This window comes from Phyllopteryx taeniolatus, chromosome 11, assembly GCF_024500385.1.
Source record: "Phyllopteryx taeniolatus isolate TA_2022b chromosome 11, UOR_Ptae_1.2, whole genome shotgun sequence".
In the NCBI taxonomy this organism is placed as follows: Eukaryota; Metazoa; Chordata; class Actinopteri; order Syngnathiformes; family Syngnathidae; genus Phyllopteryx; species Phyllopteryx taeniolatus.
Genome location: NC_084512.1, coordinates 17,326,248 through 17,349,125, shown reverse-complemented (window position 1 = coordinate 17,349,125; position 22,878 = coordinate 17,326,248). Strand labels below are relative to the sequence as shown.

The 22,878-nt window shown below is 40.3% G+C and overlaps 2 protein-coding genes across 6 annotated transcripts in view; one reads left to right on the top strand and one right to left on the bottom strand.

The window, feature by feature from the left end:
• The window catches only part of LOC133485612 (golgin subfamily A member 7B-like), a 238,568-nt gene that overhangs the window by 81,265 nt on the left and 134,425 nt on the right, over positions 1-22,878 (top strand). The window lies entirely within an intron of this gene.
• Positions 1-22,878, bottom strand: part of zgc:171482 (zinc finger protein) — a 79,465-nt gene that overhangs the window by 30,163 nt on the left and 26,424 nt on the right. Inside the window, exons 3-4 of one of the 2 annotated variants that reach the window (XM_061789593.1) lie at positions 18,596-18,688; positions 7,771-7,951 (exon numbers count right to left, since the gene is read on the bottom strand). In XM_061789593.1, the coding sequence (XP_061645577.1) occupies positions 7,771-7,951; positions 18,596-18,688 (274 nt within the window). The remainder of the gene's footprint in view (positions 1-7,770; positions 7,952-18,595; positions 18,689-22,878) is intronic. The other variant, XM_061789594.1, reaches the window with a different exon arrangement.

Below are 22,878 nucleotides of genomic sequence, written 5' to 3'. Positions count from 1 at the left end.
CTTGACAATTATGAGTTGGGTCATTTTACAAAAATATTTTGTGTTTTTGGTGTTTATAGAGAACAGGAGCCCAGGAAAAAAAAAAAAAGGCCAGATCAATCGATATTTTTGGGCAAATTTGAAGTTGCTGTTGTTTTGTTTTTATCTGCCAAACCGAATAACTGTAGTTTCAAGGAACCACTGCATGAATACAGAAAGACAAAACATCCACTCAGCCAATCTCTCTCAGACATTAACCCACACAGGTTAATTTGAAAGATGTGGGTTTTAGACTGAGGGCAAAGAGCAATCGATTGTAGTAAGCCACATGTGTGAAACACAGATGAGGGTCACAAGAAGGTCGTTGGCCCTTCAGAGGCTAACCTTCAAGAAACTGCTGTTCTACTCTTGAACTTGTACTTCGGAACCTTTTTGCTTCATCTTTTAATCTTATACCTTCCTTTCCTATATCATCCTGCTCCTTTCATTCCTCTCCTCAGTGAGGGAATGAAGCTAGACCCCCAGCTGACCCGCTGGTCGTGACATGATACTGGTTAGTTACCATGGTGATTGTCCATTAATAGCCACCAGCAATGACATTGTGGCTCATGGCTTTGGCTGTGCTTGTTTGTGTGTGTTTAGATGTCATGTGTGACTTCATAGTTCCATGTGTGTGAATCGAGCTCCAGAATATGGAGCTTGGCTGTGTGTAAGGTTCAGATACTTGTATATTTGGACAACCACGAGAAGGTGGGGGTGTTAGGTCCACAGCCAAATTGCGTGTTGAATGCTTAGAACGCCAGATGGCGTGTCCAAATGTGGCGATCTGCCATGCACAATGTGACAGTGTACCTAGAGTTATGTTGCCGATGACTTCAGCGCAACAATACCACGCGTTCACACAAACAAAAAACACCACTCGTATATGAGTCATAACAACTCTTTCACAGGGACTGTTTAGAATTGATAGTGTGCAGTAAACGTTGCCCAAATCTGGATGCGTGTATTACACTAGCCAGCAAGCAATTTCATGTAACTTTGTGAACCTGATTGTAGCAAGGACACATTCTGAATGCTTTCATTTTGGTGAGGCGCTATGAAAAGGTACATTCATTTTTTTTACATTTTCGCGTCATTAACGACAGAGTTCTGTTCCTACGCCGGCGAAGTAACCTGAATTTGTACACAATTCTATACACACTTCAGCTACACTATTCTTTATGTACAGTGTCTCCTTGATTTACCACTGAATTGCTGTCCCACAACAGAGGTGCAGCAAATTTGGAATACTGCTACTGTGTTAGCGTAGGGGAGTGATAGACAATGGCACATTCTGACTAATGCAGAAAGTCATTACATCGCCACTGTAAAAAGGGCACTGTGTTATGAACAGAGGACCTACTGTAAAAATGGCTCCAAAAGTAGTAAATCTACAATTATCCTGGGATCTGAGTTCCTTGGACTTTCGCATTAATCTAAGAATTGGTCAATCCTATGAGTGCTGTTTAAAGTCCAACGAGATTGTAGAAGATTCAGCCCTGGTTATTAAAGCTTTTGTTGTGGTTAGAAATTCACATATACAGGGTGTCCTCCAGTTCCGTTCCTGCAGCGGCAATGTAACCCAAATTTGTAACGATTGCACCATATGCTTTCACTGACCTACACTAAGGCAGTAGTATAGTCATAAATATAGTAAATATTTGCATGATAAACACTTGAGAAGTATCTGCACCATTTGCACAATTGACATTGTCCCAGATTATCGCACTACTAGTCACTTTAAACTACAGAAATTTCTTGAAGTCTCTGCGCCATTTGCACAATGGTCACTGAACCAGACTATTGTTCTATTAGTCATTTCTAACTGCTCTAATTGCTCGAGGACTCGGCATCATTTTGCACAATTGTCTAAAAAATTTATTTAAAAAAATCTACCGGCATTACCACCTTACTGGTAACCTTTTATTGCTCAGTGACTGTTTTTATGTTTTTTCTGTCTCAAAGGTATTCTCTGTCAATTGACTGTCTCTTGTCGTACTAGAGCAGCTCCAACTACCAGAGACAAATTCCTTGTGTGTTTTTGAGATACTTGGCAAATAAAGATGATTCTGATTTTAGGCCCTAAATATAAAAAAAAATGAATAAATAAAAAAAGTAAAATTAGATGGAAAACAGTAACTGAGTATGCCTTCTTTTGCATATTCTTACGTCACTGAGTAAACTAGTTCATGGCACATCGTTTGTAACCTCAAAACTTCCAAATGTTGGGACGTCATAAACTGAGGATCCCTGTATGGCTGTTTGATCCCACCCCAAATTTGGTACAGTTTTGGTGTTGCTTTTGGTGTCAATAGTGTTTCCTGATTTCATAACCTCGTTTGAGACTTGGCAGTGTGCCTTCACATCATTTTTCTTAATGAGTTTACTTTTATATTCGTGTCAGTGTGAATGTAATGATTTATTTTCAACTGCTCTGTGCCAGGAATGCTTTGTGTTGATATGCACACCACAGTCATTCCCCCTTGACGGAGGTCTGAGCTTCACCGAGTGCCTTTTGAGTTTCTTCTATTTTAGTGCCATTGTGCTAATAGAAAACCCTGCAAGCCGATCTTTGGCTGTTCGTTCCACTAACTTCACCTACTCATGTTCCCTTCACTTCTTTTTGGAGCACCATAAATCTTAGTTAAAAACTAAATCCCTGTGCCCCTTTACTGGTATTTAATTTTCCTGATTTAAAAAAAAAAAAAAAACACCCTAAAATCTGTGCGCCACTGTGACAGATTTGTAGTGGACAGCATGTGCTCGGATGCAAAAAGTAAAGACTCGTGGATTTACGCCCCCCCCCCCCTCCCACAACACACACCTCCTCCTTAGGTTTTCCCACCCTGTCTTTTCTCATGACTGTGATCTCTGCACACTGGAGCAGAAGTAAGTGATTTTCACAGAGTGGGGCACATGAGAGAGAGCGAGAGCTTAGGAGCTGTCGACGGGGGTGAGATGTGCAAACTGCGAAGAAGAAAACTGGTCTAATTCAAAAGCTTCTCTTTACACTGTGGCTATTAATTCCCATTCTCAGACCTATCGATATAAAGACATTGTTACTGTATTTTCTTGTCAATCCCATGATATCTCTGTTTACTGTGGAGAAGTAACAACCTGCATGCACACAGGGCAAAAATACAGGAAAATAAGGATCCAAGGCAGCTATATGGATAATAATACAAATATTGAATATTGCAGTGACAGGCTTTATCCGAGCGGATCTTTATCATAACCCACCATTGGGCTAGATGTGACTCTGATATGAGGATATCCAATTCTTTACATTGTCTATGCACCTGTAAACTTTAGTTCTATGTTGGATTTCCTACAGGTGTGTTGTTTGGGTTGACACATCATTGATTGTCATATTCAACATTGTCCAGTACGCACTGACGATCTGTCTTCATAGACCAATTTCCAATTCATATTTGATTGGTATGATTCGGACCTCAGGCTATCCGATGATGTCTGTCAGAACTGGACCACATGGGATAAGATAATCAGAATTGTGTTACTTGAATCATGTTGTCCAAATCCAGTGTTCGTGTCCATATCTCCCGAGATGGAAGCATGAACGAAGCAAAGCAAAGCAAATTTATTTATATAGAGCATTTCATACACAAGGTAACTCAATGGGCTTTACATGATTAAAAGCATTTAAAAAACAAAGAAAAAAAAACAGCTTATAAACATTTAAAACAAAGAGAAACAAAATACAATTAAATCAGTGTACAGTGCAAGAAATGTCATTTAAAAGTGGAAATGGTCTAAAAAGCATGGGAAAGAGAGTTTTTTACCTGGATTTAAAAACATTCCCACTTGGGGCTGACGTCAGTTCTGTTGGCAACTTATTCCATTTGTGTGCAGCATAATAGCTAAATGCTGCTTCACCATGTTTTCTTTGGACTCTGTGCTCCACTATTTGACCTGAGTCTGTCGATTTCAGAGCTCTACTGGGTTTATATTACATTAGGATTTCATTCATGTATTCAGGACCAAAACCGTTTAGTGAGTTCTAGACCAGTAGCAGAACTTTAAAATCTATTCTAAAGCTGACTGGAAGCCGGTGTAAAAACTTTAGAATTGGAGTAATATGCTCTGACCTCTGCGATGGGCTGGCGACCAGTTACCCCGCCTCTCGCCCGAAGATAGCTGGGATAGGCTCCAGCATGCCCGCGACCCTTCTGAGGATAAAGCGGTACTGAAAATGGATGGATGGATGCTCTGACGTCTTTGTTCTGGTCAGAACCCGAGCTGCAGCATTCTGAATGAGCTGCACCTGTTTTAATGGTCTTTTTAGGGAGTCCAGTCCTAAGACCATTACAATCGTTAAGTCTACTTGCGATAAACGCATGGATGACCTTCTCCTGGTCTGCTTGACACATGCAAGCCTTCACTCTGGATATGTTCTTCCGATGGTAGAAGGCAGTTTTAGTAATTGATTTGATATGACTGTTGAAAGTCAGGTCGGAATCTATCAGAACACCAAGGTTTCGGTCTTTGGTTTTTAAAGAGCCTGATCGCCATAGTGGTCTGACTTATTCTGGAAAAGACCCCGCGGATATCAGTCACATTCCCAGAAAGTATCCATCCTCTTTCTTACGTTTCTGATATTAAGCAGTACATTTCATATCAGTTGTATGGTTTACAATTGTTTTGTGTTCCATCTATCGATTTTGGTATCATTACCTATCCCATCTGGTGAACACAGGACTACAACCTCATCTGCAGGGTGATTGTGAATGAGGCATTGAGTGGTTGATTGTTCAGTCAGCGATATGAACCACTGCACTACCAATAGCCCATTTTTGGTGTTTTCTATGTTTGAAACAACCTCGGCACTGGAGAAGGCGTCTCGCCTGCGTCTCCCGACCACCGTCAGGTGAGCGTAGCAGGAAAGGTTAACACTTCGTATAAAGAAACTAAAATACATTCAAATAAAAAAATAAGATGCTGTACTTACCATTACTGCTTAGAGTGTGAAAAAAGGAGGGTGAAAAAGGCAAAGATACTCCCAGCGCACAAACACAGACAAGCACTAGCTAAGCAGAAACACTATGGTGCTGGGGACAAAATGGAGGACGAGGCACGGGCGTCGTAAAGTCGGAACGTCGTAGGTCGAGTAAGTCGTAACTCGAGGACTTCCTTGGAGTTAAATATGGACTGATAGTCTACTGCGTAGCTATTAATGTTAGTTCACTAGATTCCAGTCATCCTTTTACAAACATTACAAAACATTACAAACATTTTACAAAAATTACAAAACTACACAATTATTGACATTTTAATAACATCTTTAAGCAACGCAACTATGTCAGCACAAAATTCTTTTTTTTTCCCCCTCTCCTTTTGTGTTGACTTCAAGTAGTGAGCAGTTTGTATCCATAAGGGATGGTCACTTGATTAGGGATCGTGAGGAGGACCGCAGCCCGGCTTGTTGTCTCCATGGTTTTGCACACAAAACATCCCAACAGCTCGTATGCCATATTTAAGAGAGAGCTTTGAGGTACAGAAAATACAATGATCACTCCCATAATTCGGAGGAAGCCAGCCACTGCAAAGCCATGTTCTGTTTTATGTACTGTAACTTGTCCGATGTCCAGGTTTGTGCCCATCCAGCGTAACTTGGGACAGTACACTCCCAGAAAAACATAGAAACGCAGAGTTGGAAGAAATTTTGTAATCGGTGGCTTGACTCCTTGTGACTGGCCCTATGATCTTTCAGAAGCTCCTTAAATGTATCGCTGAATACAGAATGTGTCAAAATAATTTTTGTTTACATGAGTGGAAAAGTTCCGCCGCTTACCTCTCTCATTTTGCCCGTGCAACGCTGGCGCCGCTTTGCATGCTGGTTTGCAACTGCCTTTCAAGACACGCTAGTACTTACTAGAATCCTGACAACAATGCCCGGCAGTAGTAATGTTTGATCGTTTTAACTTTTTCATTTCCTTTCAGGTTTGAATTGCAAAACCCCCCAAAAAACCACGGCCCATATTAGTGTATTGTCCCGTGCAAGCGTACAGAACGATACTTGGTTTTACCTGAGTTCCGCTACACCAGCGCTCCTTGTATGTCGCTGGCAAAGCTATTACCGTCCGACATAAGCGCCCTATGGTGGAGACACAAGCCTGGTTAGTGTTTGTTCCAAACCATACAATGACGAACTGAACTGTTCCGCTCGGCAGAAACGCAGCTAAATTGGGTGCGTACGTGTGTGTTCTAGTGTTTTGTCAGACTGGTTGTGCATCACAGAGTGAAGGCTACTTTGGACTTCAATCCCATCTGAAATGCTCCTCTGCTCTCCCAGGATAGCATCTTCTGTTGCTCCACTCCAACTGTTTGCTTTCCTCAGACAGGTCCTTACACCAGAGGAAACTGCACGAGTGACACATCTCCAAAGTAGGGCAAAGTTGGAAGAAAAAAAAAAAAAAAAAAAAAGTCAATCTGAGGCTCCATTATGACGATCCTTTTCCATGTGTGTGCAAATTCATAGCTCTATGAATTGTGACAATAAATCCAATTAGAGTCACATTATGTAAAGTCTCCCTGGAGATGCCTCACCAGCGTCAAGACAACCTAATTTTAAAAGAATCATGAGTTTGAATAAACATTAATTCGTCTTTATTAAGCTTCCCCTTCCAGGTTTTTTTTTACTTGGGCCTCTGGCATGTTTCCAGACTTTCTTTTTCCTCTGTGGCAGATGAGACGTTTTGACTTGAAGTTTGACTAAGTATTTCTATAAAAAGACCAGCTTTCATTGAAAATAGTTTACACTGAAGCGATACACGAGAATATACAGTATGCAGTGTGTGCATGTGCCTTTATTATATAATCCACAACATCATTTGGTCTTCAGTGAAAATGGGTGCCACATAGCAGCATTCACAAGTGGAATTCAATAAAATTGTCATTTTATAAACAATTACATATGAGATACATCATCGGAAGCTTGAAATACAGACAAATGAAAATACAAATGAGTTTCCATGAAAACCAAGATTTGATATTGTAGTAGCAGACTGAGCAATATAGTATTGCTCAGTCTGTAAAGAGGTGCTTCTTGGACTGGAGTGATCCTCAAAGGAATGAATGTGAATTAAAAACAAGTTAAAATTACATGGAATTTGAAAAGATATACTAAATGAACAAGCGTACAGATTGGTAAGAGTAGCTGGAAAACTCCACACCTAAAACCTTTTTGTTGCTCGTCTCCATTAAAAGTAGCTAGATTTGTTGCGTATTGCTTTAAAAAAAAAAAATATATATATATATATATATATATATATATATATACATATATATATATATATATATCACTAAGCGATTGGAAAAGTTGCTAAATATAGCAAAGAAGTCACTAGGTTTACGATACTGAGTAACTGCTCGCTTCGTTTCATGTGCTGCACACCGGTCGTCAAGGTCACAAAAGCCGTGGCTGCTATTATGTGACAGACCGACCCCCACCCCCACCCAACCACCCCTACAAAACAGCATGATTTGAACCATAGTGTGTCAAGTGGAAGTTAACGGTGCTGTAATTCTTTGCCATTCGTGTAGTTTGACCAGAGAATGTCAGAAACCTTTTATGGCATTAAGACATTTGGCAACTGTTTTATGTGTGTGTGGTGGGAGGGGGTGGGGGGGAACATGGTTCAAGGCCCAAAAGGCATCTTTTTTGTAAAGGTGGCTCCCCTTTGTTGTTATAAGTTATCCTAATGTTGTAGTGATCTGTTGGACGGTGTTGGATACCTGCATTCGTAGGCTGCATGGGCAAGGCTGCGGGGATGCTCGGTGTCTCACCCAGCACCAGACGGACTCTCTTGGCGTGGGTTTTGCCCTGGTAGTGGGACTGAGCCACGATGGCGGAGGTGAAGAACATGTTGCACAAGGTGCAGCACTTGTTCTTGTCCACCTCTGTCTCGTCGCAGTCCTGGAAGAGGTCGGAGAGGAGCACAGTGGTGAGGAGTTGATGTGGGGAATATCGGGAGCAGACACACCACACAGATGGATGATCAGCTAATCATCACTCTTCGGGACGACACTGTGCCTCTTTGCCGTTTCATCATGTTGGATCATTACAGAGGATGATGAAGCGAATGGGGAAACACAAAGGAAAAGAGTAACTGCCGAACTGACCAAAAAAATAAAAAATTGAAAAAATACACTACCACATACACACGCACAGCGAAGCCAAGCATTATTGGCTGTTCCCTCTCTTTGTTCTTGCCCATCTGGTGTATAGGCTGTAACAGGATGCGGAAAATCCAAGAATAAAATCTCCATAAACCCGGAGAGGCATACACAACAGACTTCATCTTAGGTGCAGAGAAGCCATGTAAAAATAGTCAAATTTACTGGCCTTTTATACACAGAGCACTGGACCATTCATTAGGTACACAAAGAAATTAGGTCTCTCTGGCCTCATGCCTGGGGAAAAACAACCAATCACAGGCAGATGGTGTGACTGACGAGGAGTCAATCATGTGTCGCATACTCGCGGGCACATATAGCAGGCAGTGGCCAAAAAAATAAAACTTCAAACCAATAACATTTAGCAATATAGTAACACTCCATTACCAATAAGGTGCCTATCTGGTAACAACGCCACAGGGGTGACCCCGCAATCAATGTGCCAACGGGTGCATGACAAATTATTGACACCTCGTCAGTCAGGCCTTCTATTTGTGATTGGTTGTTTTTTTTGTTTGTTTTTTTCTCAAGAATGGTGGTTTCTTGCAAATCCAATGAGAGGAAAGGAGATTAGGTCAGAGAGGGCTGATTTATTTTTCACTAATCATTTCAATCATGTTCGACTGTAAGGTCATACTGAGAGTTTTGACAAAAAGCGATGTTGGGACGTAAAATTCCAAACTTCCCCTTTAAACTCGTGGGACTAAAACAGTCATATGGTTTCTACAATAGTTGCGGTTAGTAATGCTAATATTTGGCCACCTAGGATTGTTATGTAACTATAGGAATATGTGCCACAACTAGGAAATCTCCATGTAATACAGAACAAAAAGTGATCAGATAATGTCTGTCTTGTCTTTGACCCGCTTTCTCAGCTATTTCTTTATGCTGCACTGTCTGTAACTGTAAAGAATTTAACTGTCGGGAACACAAGTCTCCTCATGTGTTGTACCAGAGCCCCAACAAGCACTCTGCAAATCAGAGGACCTTGTAATTGTAGTTATGGCACCCTGCAATCTTCTCAATGCAGCCTCTCCTACTCTCTGCACAAAATAAAATGACAAAAAAAACTAAACTATTGGTTTCCCAGTCTGTATTACGGTAATACAGAAAATATTGCCCAAAATCTCCCAAAAGTTAAAACTGTCCCATTTAACAAGGGTTGACAATGCTTTCTGTGGTGCTTCCAATTGGGACAAAGCTGACCATGATGGATAGTCTGGACTGTAGCGAGATTTAAAAGAAAGTAGTATCCCACTCTTGTTTTGTGACAAAAATCTGCTGTTCTTGTTCAGCTTTCTGTCTGATTTCGTTCTTGTACGTCTCTGCTCACTCTGAGGAGTCAATTCATCCACGCTTGTGCACTCAACCGTCTTCTTTCGTCGCCTTGGCTTTCTGTGACTCCTTTTCACACCAGCGCTCCTGCTAGTCCAGGTGTCAAGCTGGAGGAGACTCTCTCAGGTCGGGAAAGTGGAGGGTAAAAGAGAAGTGTGTGTGACACCCTCATCTGTATATGTGTGTGTGAGGGGTGTCATCTCTGCTTAGCATCACGGTCATAAATGTTGAGGACGCCTTCACCTTCCAGGCCTTGCTATGTCTCAGCTGTCCCCGCTTTCTCTTGTTCCTCTTTCCCTCTATCATTCACTCTCTTGCCTTTCTATATTTGAGCCCGCCCCCCCTCCCCCTGGGCATCAGGCTCAGTGACTGTGTGTGTGTTGTAGGATGAAATATTTGTCAGTATTGGCAGGTTTTCCACTGGCCCCCTCTCCGGTCCTCCCCGTGTCACCCCCCCCCTCCAACCCCCTGCTGTAATCCTCTTTCCGCTCCACCCAATTCCACGAGTCCAGTCGCCTTCTGTGTTGGCACACATCTACTTTATTGTGCTGGGTTGGTATTGATGGAGCATCGTTTAGAGTTGCCGCATACACATGATGGGAGTATGTGTATCCCAGTAATTATCTCTGCCAAGGGAGTTGGGATTTTTATTGGCTTTGTTTTGTGTGTGCTGCAACTTCTTAAACATGTATTTTTAATGATACACTATGTAGGTAGTCTGAGAATCCACACATGAATGAAATTTCACAAACTATGAATCTGTCACTGGTTACAGACTTTTAAAACGATTTCTTCTCATCTGAGCTTTTTATTGCCCATCTAATAGTTTTTTTTTATATAAATGTATTTATTTATTTTTCAAGTTTTTGTCTGTAAATGCAATATCGGGAAAAAGTAAAGTGTCATTTTAACATTAATAACTGGCATTCAATTGTAAAAATAAGTCAGCCCCAGTTAATATTAGACCTTTACTGTATGGGTGACTTTATCTTCTTTATTGACAATATGAATGATAACAAACATTTGTTCAATGAAATTATTATTTGGGGGGATCGGCGGAACGCTTTCTGAATGTTCTGAACTCCTGCTTTGGGCACAATAATGTTGCCCGGGGGAGTTGTGCAATAGCACTTCTCTGCACTTCCTATTTACGGTGTCCTTGTGTAAAAAAAACAAAAAAACAAAAATGAAATAAATAAAAACAATACATACAGTACATCTTAAAACAGAATTAGGGCGCAGATGTTGTATTTTGTCAAAAACCAATTACATCTGGATCTGACACCAAAATAGCATGACTAATGTTCAAATGCTAAAATCTCTGGAATTATCATCAGATAAAGTTGAGGCACATAAGAGCATTTTGATATGTTTTATCAAAGTGGAAAGACATTTGATAGTTATGATAAGGTACTTGTAGAAGTGTTATGTAAAACAATTTCCCATAAAACCCAAACACAAGTGTATGCAGGCTCAGAAGCTGCATTTTCAATCCAAATTGCACATTTGACACCAACTTGACATGGAAATTCCAATGTAACGGTTCTATCTTTGTAAATTTCCATCAGCTCAAGTTGTAATTTCATGTGCATAATTGTACAGTATTACATCTTGTACGCTTGAATACAGAAGACATTCTGAACTTGGATGAAACTGTAGCTCCTGTTAGCGTGACATCATTGCTGCGCCTCATTGATTTTGTAGGTGAGAAATGCCTTGTTATATCCATGCAGTCGTCCCATTTCCATATATATTCATGATAGTTTCACAGAAGCCATAAGCCCCATGAGTACAAGTCACAAAAGCAACGGATGGATTTTATGCATTCAGCCAGTGTGCTCATTAGCATACCTTCGTATTCTGCTCTAATATGTATTCGCTGCTCCTTTTTTTTTTTTTTTTTTTTTTTTTCACTTATTATTATCCCGTTATTCTTTGCCCGCCACTTTGCCTACTTTATCTCCTCTCCCATGGGTATAGTGCTGCTTGTTCTGCCAAATTTGTCTCAGGACTGTCAACTCCTTTGGTACCTGTCAAAACACTAAAAAGCAAACACACACACAAAAAAAGTGACAGAGCATGGAAAGTTTCAAACAACTTGTGTGTGCGTGCACGCTTGTGTGTGTGATAGTGCAGCTGCCACTCCACTGAATCACAAAAAAAAACATCGATGACTCACGGTTTGCACCCTTTTTCTTTCTGAAAAGTGTCATCAAGCGTTCACAGTTTCGAAGTGCACTCATTTAACTCTCCCTGTATGTTTGGCTTCCATTGTTTAACACTTAACACGGAGTAATTCATGGTACACTGGGAATCGTGGAGTCACTCATACTGCAATACTATCTGGACTTTTAGCCAACAATATGGATAGTATCACAATAGAGCAATTGGGCAATCATCAGTATCATGGATGAAAACTATTTACGATGCATTATTAATTTGTCCATTTAACTGAAGACGGTAAACATTGGATGTATTACACACAATAAAAATAGTAGATATATAATCTAAAAAAAAAATAATTTTATATTCATTCATCCATTTTCTATAGCACTTGACCTTGTCAGGGTCGTGGGTGAGTATTGATTCATCTTTAAGCGATCACTATCAGGGTTTACGGCATCTTTTAGGAATACAGTACTTAAATTCTTAATTTTTCATGTTTTAGAGTGCGTAACATATGTACAGTATTGTACCTTATGTTCTGTTAACTTTAGTTAGTCAAGTAACTCAGTGTTTATAATTGCAAGGACATTCATATTGAAATTAGCATACATTTAAAAGTGGCTAATTTAACCACCTGATTTTTTTTATCAATTGGACATGATTTAACGTTTCATCTCAAAACATTACGATCACTATACTAGGTTGTCAGCACTAAGATTATTGAAAAGAAAAATAACAGCTTTATTAAAATTGAAGCAGGGTACACACATTCAGAAAATCTGGCCTAATTGGAGCATAGTGCCGCTCTTCCAATTAAAGGCAGCAAAGGCCTGATTGTTGAATGTCTCTAAAAGATTGTCTTGTCGTGTGGGGTGTGTTATAGGAGTGATTTTTTTTTTCCTTTACACAAATAGCTCGGAAAATGTTCAGTGCTGTCAATCGCAAATGTTAAACCTATAATATTAAATATGTACGATGGCAAATCCTTGTTTCTATGGTTTTCTATGCAGAATTTGGTCAAGCCACGATCATGGAGTCCGTTGTTACAGGAAAAAGAACGACAGCCAATCAGGAAGCGACATGAAAGCTGTTGCCAGATGCCAATAGAGGAGCAACTGGGCATAATGTGTCTCACAAGTCTACTATAAAAATGACAGGAAGGTTTTAAAACCTTTCAAGATAAACTAGCAGTTAGCCTCGCTTCTTCTATTTCTTCTTCTGCTACTTTTTCTTTCTTTTTGGTATTTTGCAGCAGTCAGGATGCCCGGTGGCATCATGCTGCCTGTCACAGGTCAGTCTTAAAACTATTGAAGATATCTGGTAAGAGGCTCTCTGTCATTTAAAAAAAGGTGGTTAATATGTTACAAATTATTGTGTGTACCATCCTTAATGGAACAAGTCAGCAAGTAGCAACCAATTGTCATAAGTACACGACGGGATGAAATTGGTCTTTTTCATGCCAGTACATGGAGGATAAGGTGGGGATTCAGTCAAAATCATTACAAGGGCACAGATTTAGTTATCATTGGACAATATCGATTTTCTATATTGGTGTATCTAACACTGTATTACAAGAGTTATTGATAATTTTTTTCCACCTCTATCTGTACTTTAATTTGTATGTTGATTGCTGCCTGTGTAAACTGCATGTATGCCGGTTTATTCCCCGCCCCCCGCCTGACGTCTGCATCTCTGAATATTCTCTCTTCCTGCCCGCGATACACCTCACAATAGACTCCTAATTAGCTGTGTTTATCGTTCTCTCCTTCTGTTTTGCTCTGCATGCTTCTGCTTTCACAGTGCTGCGTTCAGGCGCCATGGGAGACATCGCAGCTAAATATACACTCAAAGGAAGCTCTCATTTGGAGTTTGAGGAAGAAGCGCTTGAAAGTGTAAAATAAAAAGGGGGGGTGCAAATATAGTGTTTTCGACTAATAAATGGCATTTCACTATGCCCTTTTTGTGATCCGTATGAGCAGAGACTCAACAAGGAGGGATGAAAGCCAGGTGGAGAATTGGATTAAAACATACAACACGCACACACACACAAACACGCACATCCCCACCTCGCTTTCATCTCCGAGCACCTTTACGACCTACTTTCTCTGCATTTTACCTCCACTTCCAAACCCAAAGAGCCACAAAAAGCTCAAGGCATGGCATTTCACACCGAGTAAACATTGGCATTTCCTTCACTCTACCCAAATACCTTTGTGCTTTTCCCATTGCATGCATGGGGTCAATCCAGGTAAGAACAGAGGGCCACGTTTTAAATAATATTTTCTATGCGTTTTTCTATTGTTTGCAAGCCAACTTTATCCGAAGTTACTGAAAATTGGACATGTTGGTAAAATTCTAAAGTGGTTGTTTGAGTTTGTGAGTCAGGTCACAATGTGCGCCATCGTTATTCTAGTTTATAGTCTATACTCCGTGAATTTCTTTTGCCTCTGGCATTTACAGATCGGGGGGCGGGGGGGTAAGATCAACTGGTGGTAGGTCATTGAGGAGGGCACTTTAAAACTGCCCATTAACCAAAATTTTTTTCCCTTTTCATGGCTTTTTCGGAATGTGGTGTCCACCTGAAGGGAGATGGGAGGTGGGGGAGGCACTGTGTATCAAAATTTAAGGTTACGTAAATCTGGAGTTTAAGACAAGAGGACTTATCCAGCTCACTGGAACATAAACATGTACAATGATAAACAAAGTCCCCAACACTGCTTTAAATTAGTGCTGGGGACAAAAAAAAATCGAATAACTCTGCTAAGTTGACTTAAAAAAATAGGTCGCCTTAACTCATGTTTCACACAGACATTCATTGCAGACAGACAGTTAGGTGTTGTGCCAATGATAAACGACAAAGGAGCGTCTGTAAGTGATTTTTTTAAGACAATGTTAAATGTACATATAATATTATAAGTATGAGTGTGCTGAATGGTAGTTAGTTCATTTTACCTAAAATGGTAATCGCTAGTGCGCTAATGCTAATCGCAATTTCTAACTGTTTAGCATTTACCATGGTCCTGTCTCAAATTCTGTACACCAAATTTATATCAAATACTCAGTACCAATATATGCAGTTTAGGGAGTGAAGTCTATGACAATAAAATGCATGTTAGTAGTAAAAAAAAATAAAAAACTAGTAGTAGAAATAGTTGCCCTGCGATTGGCTGGCAACCAGTTCAGGGTGTACCCCGCCTCCTGCCCGAAGACAGCTGGGATAGGCTCCAGCACGCCCGCGACCCTAGTGAGGAGAAGTGGCACAGAAAATGGATGGATGGATGGATAGTAGAAATAGTTTGGAAATAGTTAGTAGGCAATTGTTATTAGATTATTCGATCATTCATCAACAGCAGAATCGATTCTAAAAGGAGTCGATTGTGACAGCCCTACTGTAAACATCAGCTTTACAGAGGCCAGGTCTGCTTTTCTGTGTGCGTGCGGTGTGGGTTTGTGGTAATGAGGTCTTCAAGTGGGCAACGCACCCCACGATAAATTAGGGCACAGTCTCTATGAGAGCGGAGACCACTATTTTGGGGCAATATGGTATGGCAAAGTCAGTGGTTAGCACGTCTGTCTCACGGGTCTGAGGTTGTGGGTTGAAATCTCAGCACATAGACTCATACCCTGCTGCATGGAGTTTGCATCTTCTCTAGAAAATGTCCATAGGTGTGAAAGTGACTGTTAATGCTTGTTTATGTGTGTCCCCTGCAATTGGAAGGCGGCCAGTCCAAGGTATACGCCGCCTCTTGCCCAGGGCTGGCTGGGATAGGCTCCAGCTTAGCGGTGACCTTAATAAGGACAAGCGCTATAAAACGGAACGGATGGTAGGGGAAAGTATAAGAACCAGTGTGAATACTGTATGCTGTACCGTATTACAGTTGAATAATTTGCTGGGGTTTTCATGCATTTTCAGAACAAATAGCTGTATAGATCCTAGGCTATTAAACAAATTGAACAGGCCAGGATAATTCATTCTTGGGTGTTGTCTTGGATGCCTGTATTATTAACAATGTCACTCATCAGATATGGAGAGGGAGTGCCAAAAATAAATAAATCTCAAAGTGAATGCAAATAGAGTCCTCTCTTGAGAAGTGTTTGTAAGCCGTGCGGCAACCTACGAGAATAAACGCGAAGAAAGGTTATGAACGAAGTACTGACCGCCGTGATCCTCTCACAGTGTGAGTGAGTGTTTGTGTATTTAGTGGCCCACATGAGGTGAAAGCCAGAAGGGGCTGAGTCATGTCTTGCTCACTTAGGAAGGCAGATGGAGACGCAGGTGTGATTTTTATTAATTTATTTATCTATTTATTTATTTATAGAAATGTGTATGTCTGTGTGCGTCAGTGTGTGTGTGTCCTTAACATGCCAATTTCATGGGAGCAGGTTGTGTGGAGCACATGCATGACATTTTTCCACACAGCTTGTGAAACATTTGACGCTAAGATGAGAGGATGGCAACTCACATATGACCTGATTTCCACTTGATTTACTTTTTGTTGAACTCCTTGATAACATACCAGACTTTGCTCAATTTCCCATGTGACTGTTAATGGACTGTATGTGATAGCATTCAGAGCTAATGACATTTTTGTTTACAATGTATAATAGTATTCCAGTCCATCTCTACAATTTGTGTTTTTGGATCGTAGTAGTGCATGAACCTGACCGAACAGGACAAATATGGATGGAAACTGCTGAGATACAAATAAAATTTGCAATGTGATTGGACAAACATGCTGTCTACCATGTCCATTACAGGCCAATCACATCAACAAGTACCTGTAGAATTGAACACATTTTCCAGTTCTGATAAAACTGCTGCTATGCTGACATTAGTGCTTATCAAGCTGCCAGTTTTTGCTTTGTTTATTTTGGTACACAACCCACAGCCTACACGTCAGATTAGGGGAGCTACCGTATATCCCCAAAGACCTCTGCTATGGGCCGCATTGCTCTCAATACAGAACACTGACAGCGACATTCCTTAAAATTAGATTTTTGAACAAATTATTATTAATCGATTCATTGACAGTTAATTATCCACATTTTTGTCAAGTGGTGACCCAGACTAGTTATTTTTTTTATTAAATACAAAGCAAATCTGGTTGTCGAGTAGTTTTGCAAGGTTATTTCTCTCCTTGTAAGAAGCTGGACAGTGCAGTACTGACAGTATACTGGGGTTTTGATCAGTGATTGTTATTGGTCTACAAACACATCTCGACAGCTTCCCTTTTCTTTGCTTTGGAACTATGTAAAAAAAATTTACAAAAAAAACACACAGGCTCTTAAGTGTGCCTTTGCCTTGCTGCATTAAATCACTTCCAATTAAAAAAAAAGTCTAATCTCTTTCTTTGAAGATGATTGCCTGGGGCTCTCAACCTATTTCATCATTTAAAAATGTGCGCTTTTAAGTCATGGACACAATTATGCAAATTTCTGTGTGTGTTCTGGCACAAGGACATGTTTGTTTGCTGACTGAGCTAACTGGCCCGTAACAACCAGGAAATGTCTCACTCCTTGTGTGTGGTGACGCTAGAATTTACCGCCTTGTTTGATTTGTTTTTCCACCAGCTATGTCCACACTGTGAGTACTTTGTGAGTGTGATGTGTGGAACTTGCAGTCTCGGCAAATAAATGGGGCACACGCTGGTGTATGCACAATTATTCCACTGACATCCATCACATTCACACCTCTCTTTTCCATTGCTGTTGCTTGCATATTGCTTGGTGTCATTAACACATTCAGCTGTCATGCAAGCACACACAGATACCCAATAAGAGCTCAATTTATAACCAGACACAATTCTCAGTAAAGGCACACACTTGCAATGCACTGCCCTCTCCAGCCATTGCCTGCTGTAGTCCGATACCGAGCTACTTGGCAGCCACTGAAGCTGACCAGTAACACCACCATCGTCTCTCTGGGGAACATTACAGCCCACAAAACCGCACAAGCGATTCAACAACATATCAATTCCCATGAGCGCTCTGCTGCCACGGCCAAACTTGAGAATGGATGATCCAGGCGGGTTACACTGGAAAAAATCACGTTCTCTGTAGTAAAGTACAGCCAAGGACAAAATGACCCATTTGCACCTGCAAGTTGAAAGACGCCATGGCTCAATTAGCAGGCATGTGCATCGTCCACTGAATAAATAACTATTTATCCCATTCAGAGTAAAAAATAAAAGGTGGTTGCAATTCCCTTCCCTATGTCATCTGATGTCACATTAGATGGCATCTGTTGCTGTTAGTTGACATAAAAGATAAGATAATCCTTTTGTATTTAATTAGATTAATAATAAATAATAATAATAAATCAAATTAAATGTATTATTATTATTATATGATTGGCTAGCAAGCAGTCCAGGTTGTACCCTGCCTCTCACCTGACGTCAGCTGGGATAGGCTCCACCTCACCTGTGAACCTCAGAGTTGCCAGCCACTAGAAATTCACTTCCAGAACAATTTGTCTGAATTTCCATATTTTAAAATGATGTCAAGAACTTTACTGCAGGACAGTTATTGCAGCATATTATGTAATAGGATCAAAAGAAGTCTGCATACTGTTCAATTGCACAACATAATCATTACTCTATACTCATAATTGTTAATAAATTGTCTTCAGTATTTGATATTTTAATGTATTTATTGCATCAATCATCCTTGTAATGGCAGACACAGTTGCAGCTTGACTCAAAGTACATTATTACATTTCAACAAGACGTCATTAAAACTATCTGCATTAATGGATTCATTAGCCTTTACTAATTTGTTTTTCAATCGTAGTAAAGAAAGGGAGTCTATTAAATCAGATCAGAAATCTCTGAGTGGGTTACGCACACATACATTATGTAATGGGTACAATTGAGTGACAACATACCGGATTGTCCGGCCTCAGTCTCTTAGAAGGTGGCCCTCCATCTTCCGGGTGAAGCATATAAAACAGACGCACCTTATTGGCGTGTTTCTTGCTCTAGAAGAGACACAAATAGAGACAGAAAGAAAGTGTCAATCCATTTGTATTCCCTGAGATTATATTATTGGAAGACCACTGTAAGGTACAGTGTGTATGGGTGTAGACAGGGCCTGCATATGTTGGTGTTGTTCCAGTGGACTCAAAAATGTTGTGAGCCTCTATTTCTTGATTAGGAATAGGCATAGTAATCAAATAATTTGGCCTTTTTCTGTGCTGAGTTTGCATGTGCTTCTTACCAGAGGTTAATTATGTTGGTTAGGTTAATTGAAGACTACTTTGCCCGTAAATGCGAATAGGAGTGTGAACATTCTTGTATGCCTGCCCTGTGATTGAATTCTGATTGATTGTAAATGTTTTCACTCATTTCTTTGGCAGACTGCGACTGTTTTGGATGAAACATTTTGGATTGTCCCTGGTACAAAACATAAATGTGTTTTACCTTGTATCTTTCATGTGCCTTTTTAATGAGTCTGTACTATTCCAAGCAGAAACGCTGCACCTGAGGCTTTATTCAAAATGACAGTGAGCTGTCCTTGAAGCTGCTCACTGTCACTTTAATGCGGGACAAGGAAAATCAAAAGAAAAGCGCTGCGAGCGAAGAAAATAAAATTATAGCATGTGTTTGTATGCAAGGTTGACACAGCTATCTTCCTCTATTTGTACTATTCTATTATAGCATCCGCTGACCTCTGATAACCTCAACTATATGCTGGAGAATATATTTGGATAGCTGATGTCTTGCCATATAATGTATTATGATTTAAGAAATATTTTTTGTTGAGATTTTGTTGTTTTCAATGTGATTCTGTGGATTATCTTTAAGTACTTTGTACTGTATGTAGTGTCACAATACAGTATCAATACTGTAGCATCAAATATCAATATTATTGCTGTCTGATGACATACGACAATGATTTTTTTAAATGATAAAACAAATTTGTTTTTGCATTCAATAATTTCGAAACTTTTTCATATGCCATGTAGACAATCACGTTTACATACAGGTTGTTCTTCCAATATTGCACAAACGCTATTGTGTACTGTGGGAAAAATATCACAATAATATTGTATCGTACCTTACTCTTTGATTCCCACTCTGGGACAAAGTTTCAATATTGCTATTGTACAGTATATACCAGTATGCACCAACATCAAATATAGATACTGTCGCTGTCCGACAGCAAAGTAAATATAGATTTGTTTTTTTATGCATGAATTATAAATCTTGTAATGTTCATTTTCCCTGTCTTTTGAATGTTAAATTGACAAATCAGCTTTACGTTGAATAGGAACAGAGTATTGTTTTCACTTATTTTAAAATATTTTATTACGTATTCCTAATGTGCAAGAAGAGTGTTTCTGCAAGTATTCCCTCATTCAGTTATATGTGTTGGTGTTTTCTTTCCCAATATATCAATTATTGCACACTTGCTTTTTTTCCCACCCCGAGGAGAGACTCATTTAAATCAATACACACTTATTTTAATGTGTAAAGCAATGGCGAAAACAGAGCCAGAATTCCATTAGAGGCAATAATTTAGGATTTTTAGATAAGTGTTAAATCAAGGCAGGGCAGCATATAAAGCAAGTGAATGGACGACTTTGACAAGGCATTGCACTTGCTGCTCTGCTGCATCCATTGGATCCTCTACACCAGTGATTCCCAACCAGTGTGCCGTGAGTGCTTTTCAGGTGTGCCGTGGGAAATGATCTAGTTTTATTTAATTGCTCAAAAAATTATTTATTTACAACAAATAATTTATCTTTGTTCATCTATTTATACCAGCGAGGCATAGTGACAGACAGAACAAATAAATGCTCTTCAATTAGATGGCAGGAAGTACATACAGTAATTCATGTATCCTCTTTTTGTGACATTTTTGTTTGTTGGTGTGCCGTGAGATTTTTCAACCGTAAAATATGTGCCTTGGCAATATATTACACCCATCCTTGAAACCGAACAAACGCCCCCCCGCGCCAAACTCCCTTCAGACTGTTTTAATGCATTTTGTTAGACCTTGTGTGGGTGCATTTGTGTCTCCAAGCAGCGTTGTGTTTGTATATAAACGGTCGTGTAGTTGATGGCTGTGGGATGGCGGTAAAAAGTAAGACATCGTTTCACCATGGTTACGCTGTGCTGACCATCAGAGCTCCGACCACCACCATTAATATGGACCAGGCTTGTCTCTCTTTGTTCACTGTTGGTCAAAATAATTCACTGTTGGTCAAAATCAAGTCAGACCAAATGGTGGGAAGGACAAGAGGGTGGCTGAGTAAAAATATCTTCACTCTGTGTGACTGGACAGCAACTGAGGGATGTCCAGGCCAGATTTGATTTTGAAAATAAACTGAAACAACATCCTCAATTTCAGTAAAAGCAAGGGTCTAACAGTAGTATATGAATGGTTTGTGCTCACTATAAAGAGATAACATAATTTTATTTTGCCTTACTACAGTATATTTACAGTATATGCATAGAAAAAAAAGATAATTAGAGAAGCAATAGCTTGTCGCTTCTTATGTTGGTTAGGTAAGGTTCTTGGGCTTTTGTACCTTCAACATTTTTGGCTAAAGAACCGACTTGTACCTTCTTGGCCCTCCAAAAGTTAAACCCACCTTACCCACCCATACAGGACAGTTCAGCTTCAGTTTGGTACACTATGCAATTTTTCATTGTCAAAATTGTTAAAGGCAACCAAAATAACTGATGCAGTGTACCACTTTTGGGCATCCGAATGTTGGCCTCACCATTTGCAGAGGTACCTAAAGGAAAGATCCGTTCTTACATCATTGACTGCTTGGCAGAGAACCATCCATTCCAATAGTAAGGGCAAGGAGAACACACAAGGCTCAACTAACCAAGAAGAAAGAACACTAGTGTTATCTGGTGTGATGTTAAAAATATTTGTCGAACAACAATTGCTTTCAACGCAACAGAGTGGGAGAAGTGAGTGGCAAATGTGAAAGTTCCCCCGTCCCCCCCCCCCCCACCCCCCCACCCCGTCCTGCCATTCCAGCATTCTCCATTCACACATGGATTGTTATGGGCTCAGAAAATACCTCAGAAGACTGAATATTGCCAGGTTTACTTTGTACCCCCAATTCCGTCTCAGTGTCATTTACACAGACCAGCAAAATGGGAATAGGCAGCTTTGACAGGCAGTGTGAACATGATATTTGTCTTCACGCTCATTGGGAGATTACATCAATCACATTATTTGCATTCTGACCCGGCTACCACCACCCTTTCTACACACCTGTGGTGGAAATGCGAGGCAAATGAGGGGTGACCATTCAAAACTGTACAATAAGACAGCTGAACTGAATTGTTGGAAGTGGGGCTTGAGAGAGAGCATTGACTACTCCTTCACTGCACTTTTAACACTTTTTTGCAGCAGCATATAGACGTAAACTTTAAAACCGATCCAGATTCAATGAGGACGAATCCAGATGCTACACACTGCTGCACTTGTTCTAACTTGACACACTCTTGCAATTCAGTGAATCTTGGTTGCTCAACTTGAGGAAGGTTTAGGATTTAATTTTGATGGTCAAAAGCGAAGGTCACATCTGTCCAATTTCCATGACCGCAATAACTCATCGACGCCTGGAGGGAATTTAATCACACCTGGCACAAATGTTGACCTTGCTCAAGGAGAAATTGTTTAGCGTTTGGAGGTTGAGGGTCACTGTAACCTTATAATTGCCAATGGGCTATGTTATAGCATTTCATCAGACGCTCGTGGGGGAAATCGACTAAGTAGATTTTGTATGACAGTTTTGGGCTTAAAGGGGCGGCACGGTGACCGACTGGTTAGAGCGTCTGCCTCACAGTTCTGAGGACCGGGGTTCAATCCCCGGCCCCGCCTGTGTGGAGTTTGCATGTTCTCCCCGTGCCTGCGTGGGTTTTCTCCGGGCACTCCGGTTTCCTCCCACATCCCAAAAACATGCATGGTAGGTTAATTGTTTCAACTCCTCATGCGCGTACAACTTGGACTGTTTGCCAACCAATCGCAGACAGTGACTAATAACCTACAATATACAGTATTTCATTGAGAAAGTAATTTGTCCCACACTGTTTCAAACGTCAATAATCTAACACAAACTATTGACCTCTTTGAGAGACTTTTGCATTTGCGATGACATAAAGTAGATAGGTTGCAATGAGTTTATTTGTGCATTTCAAG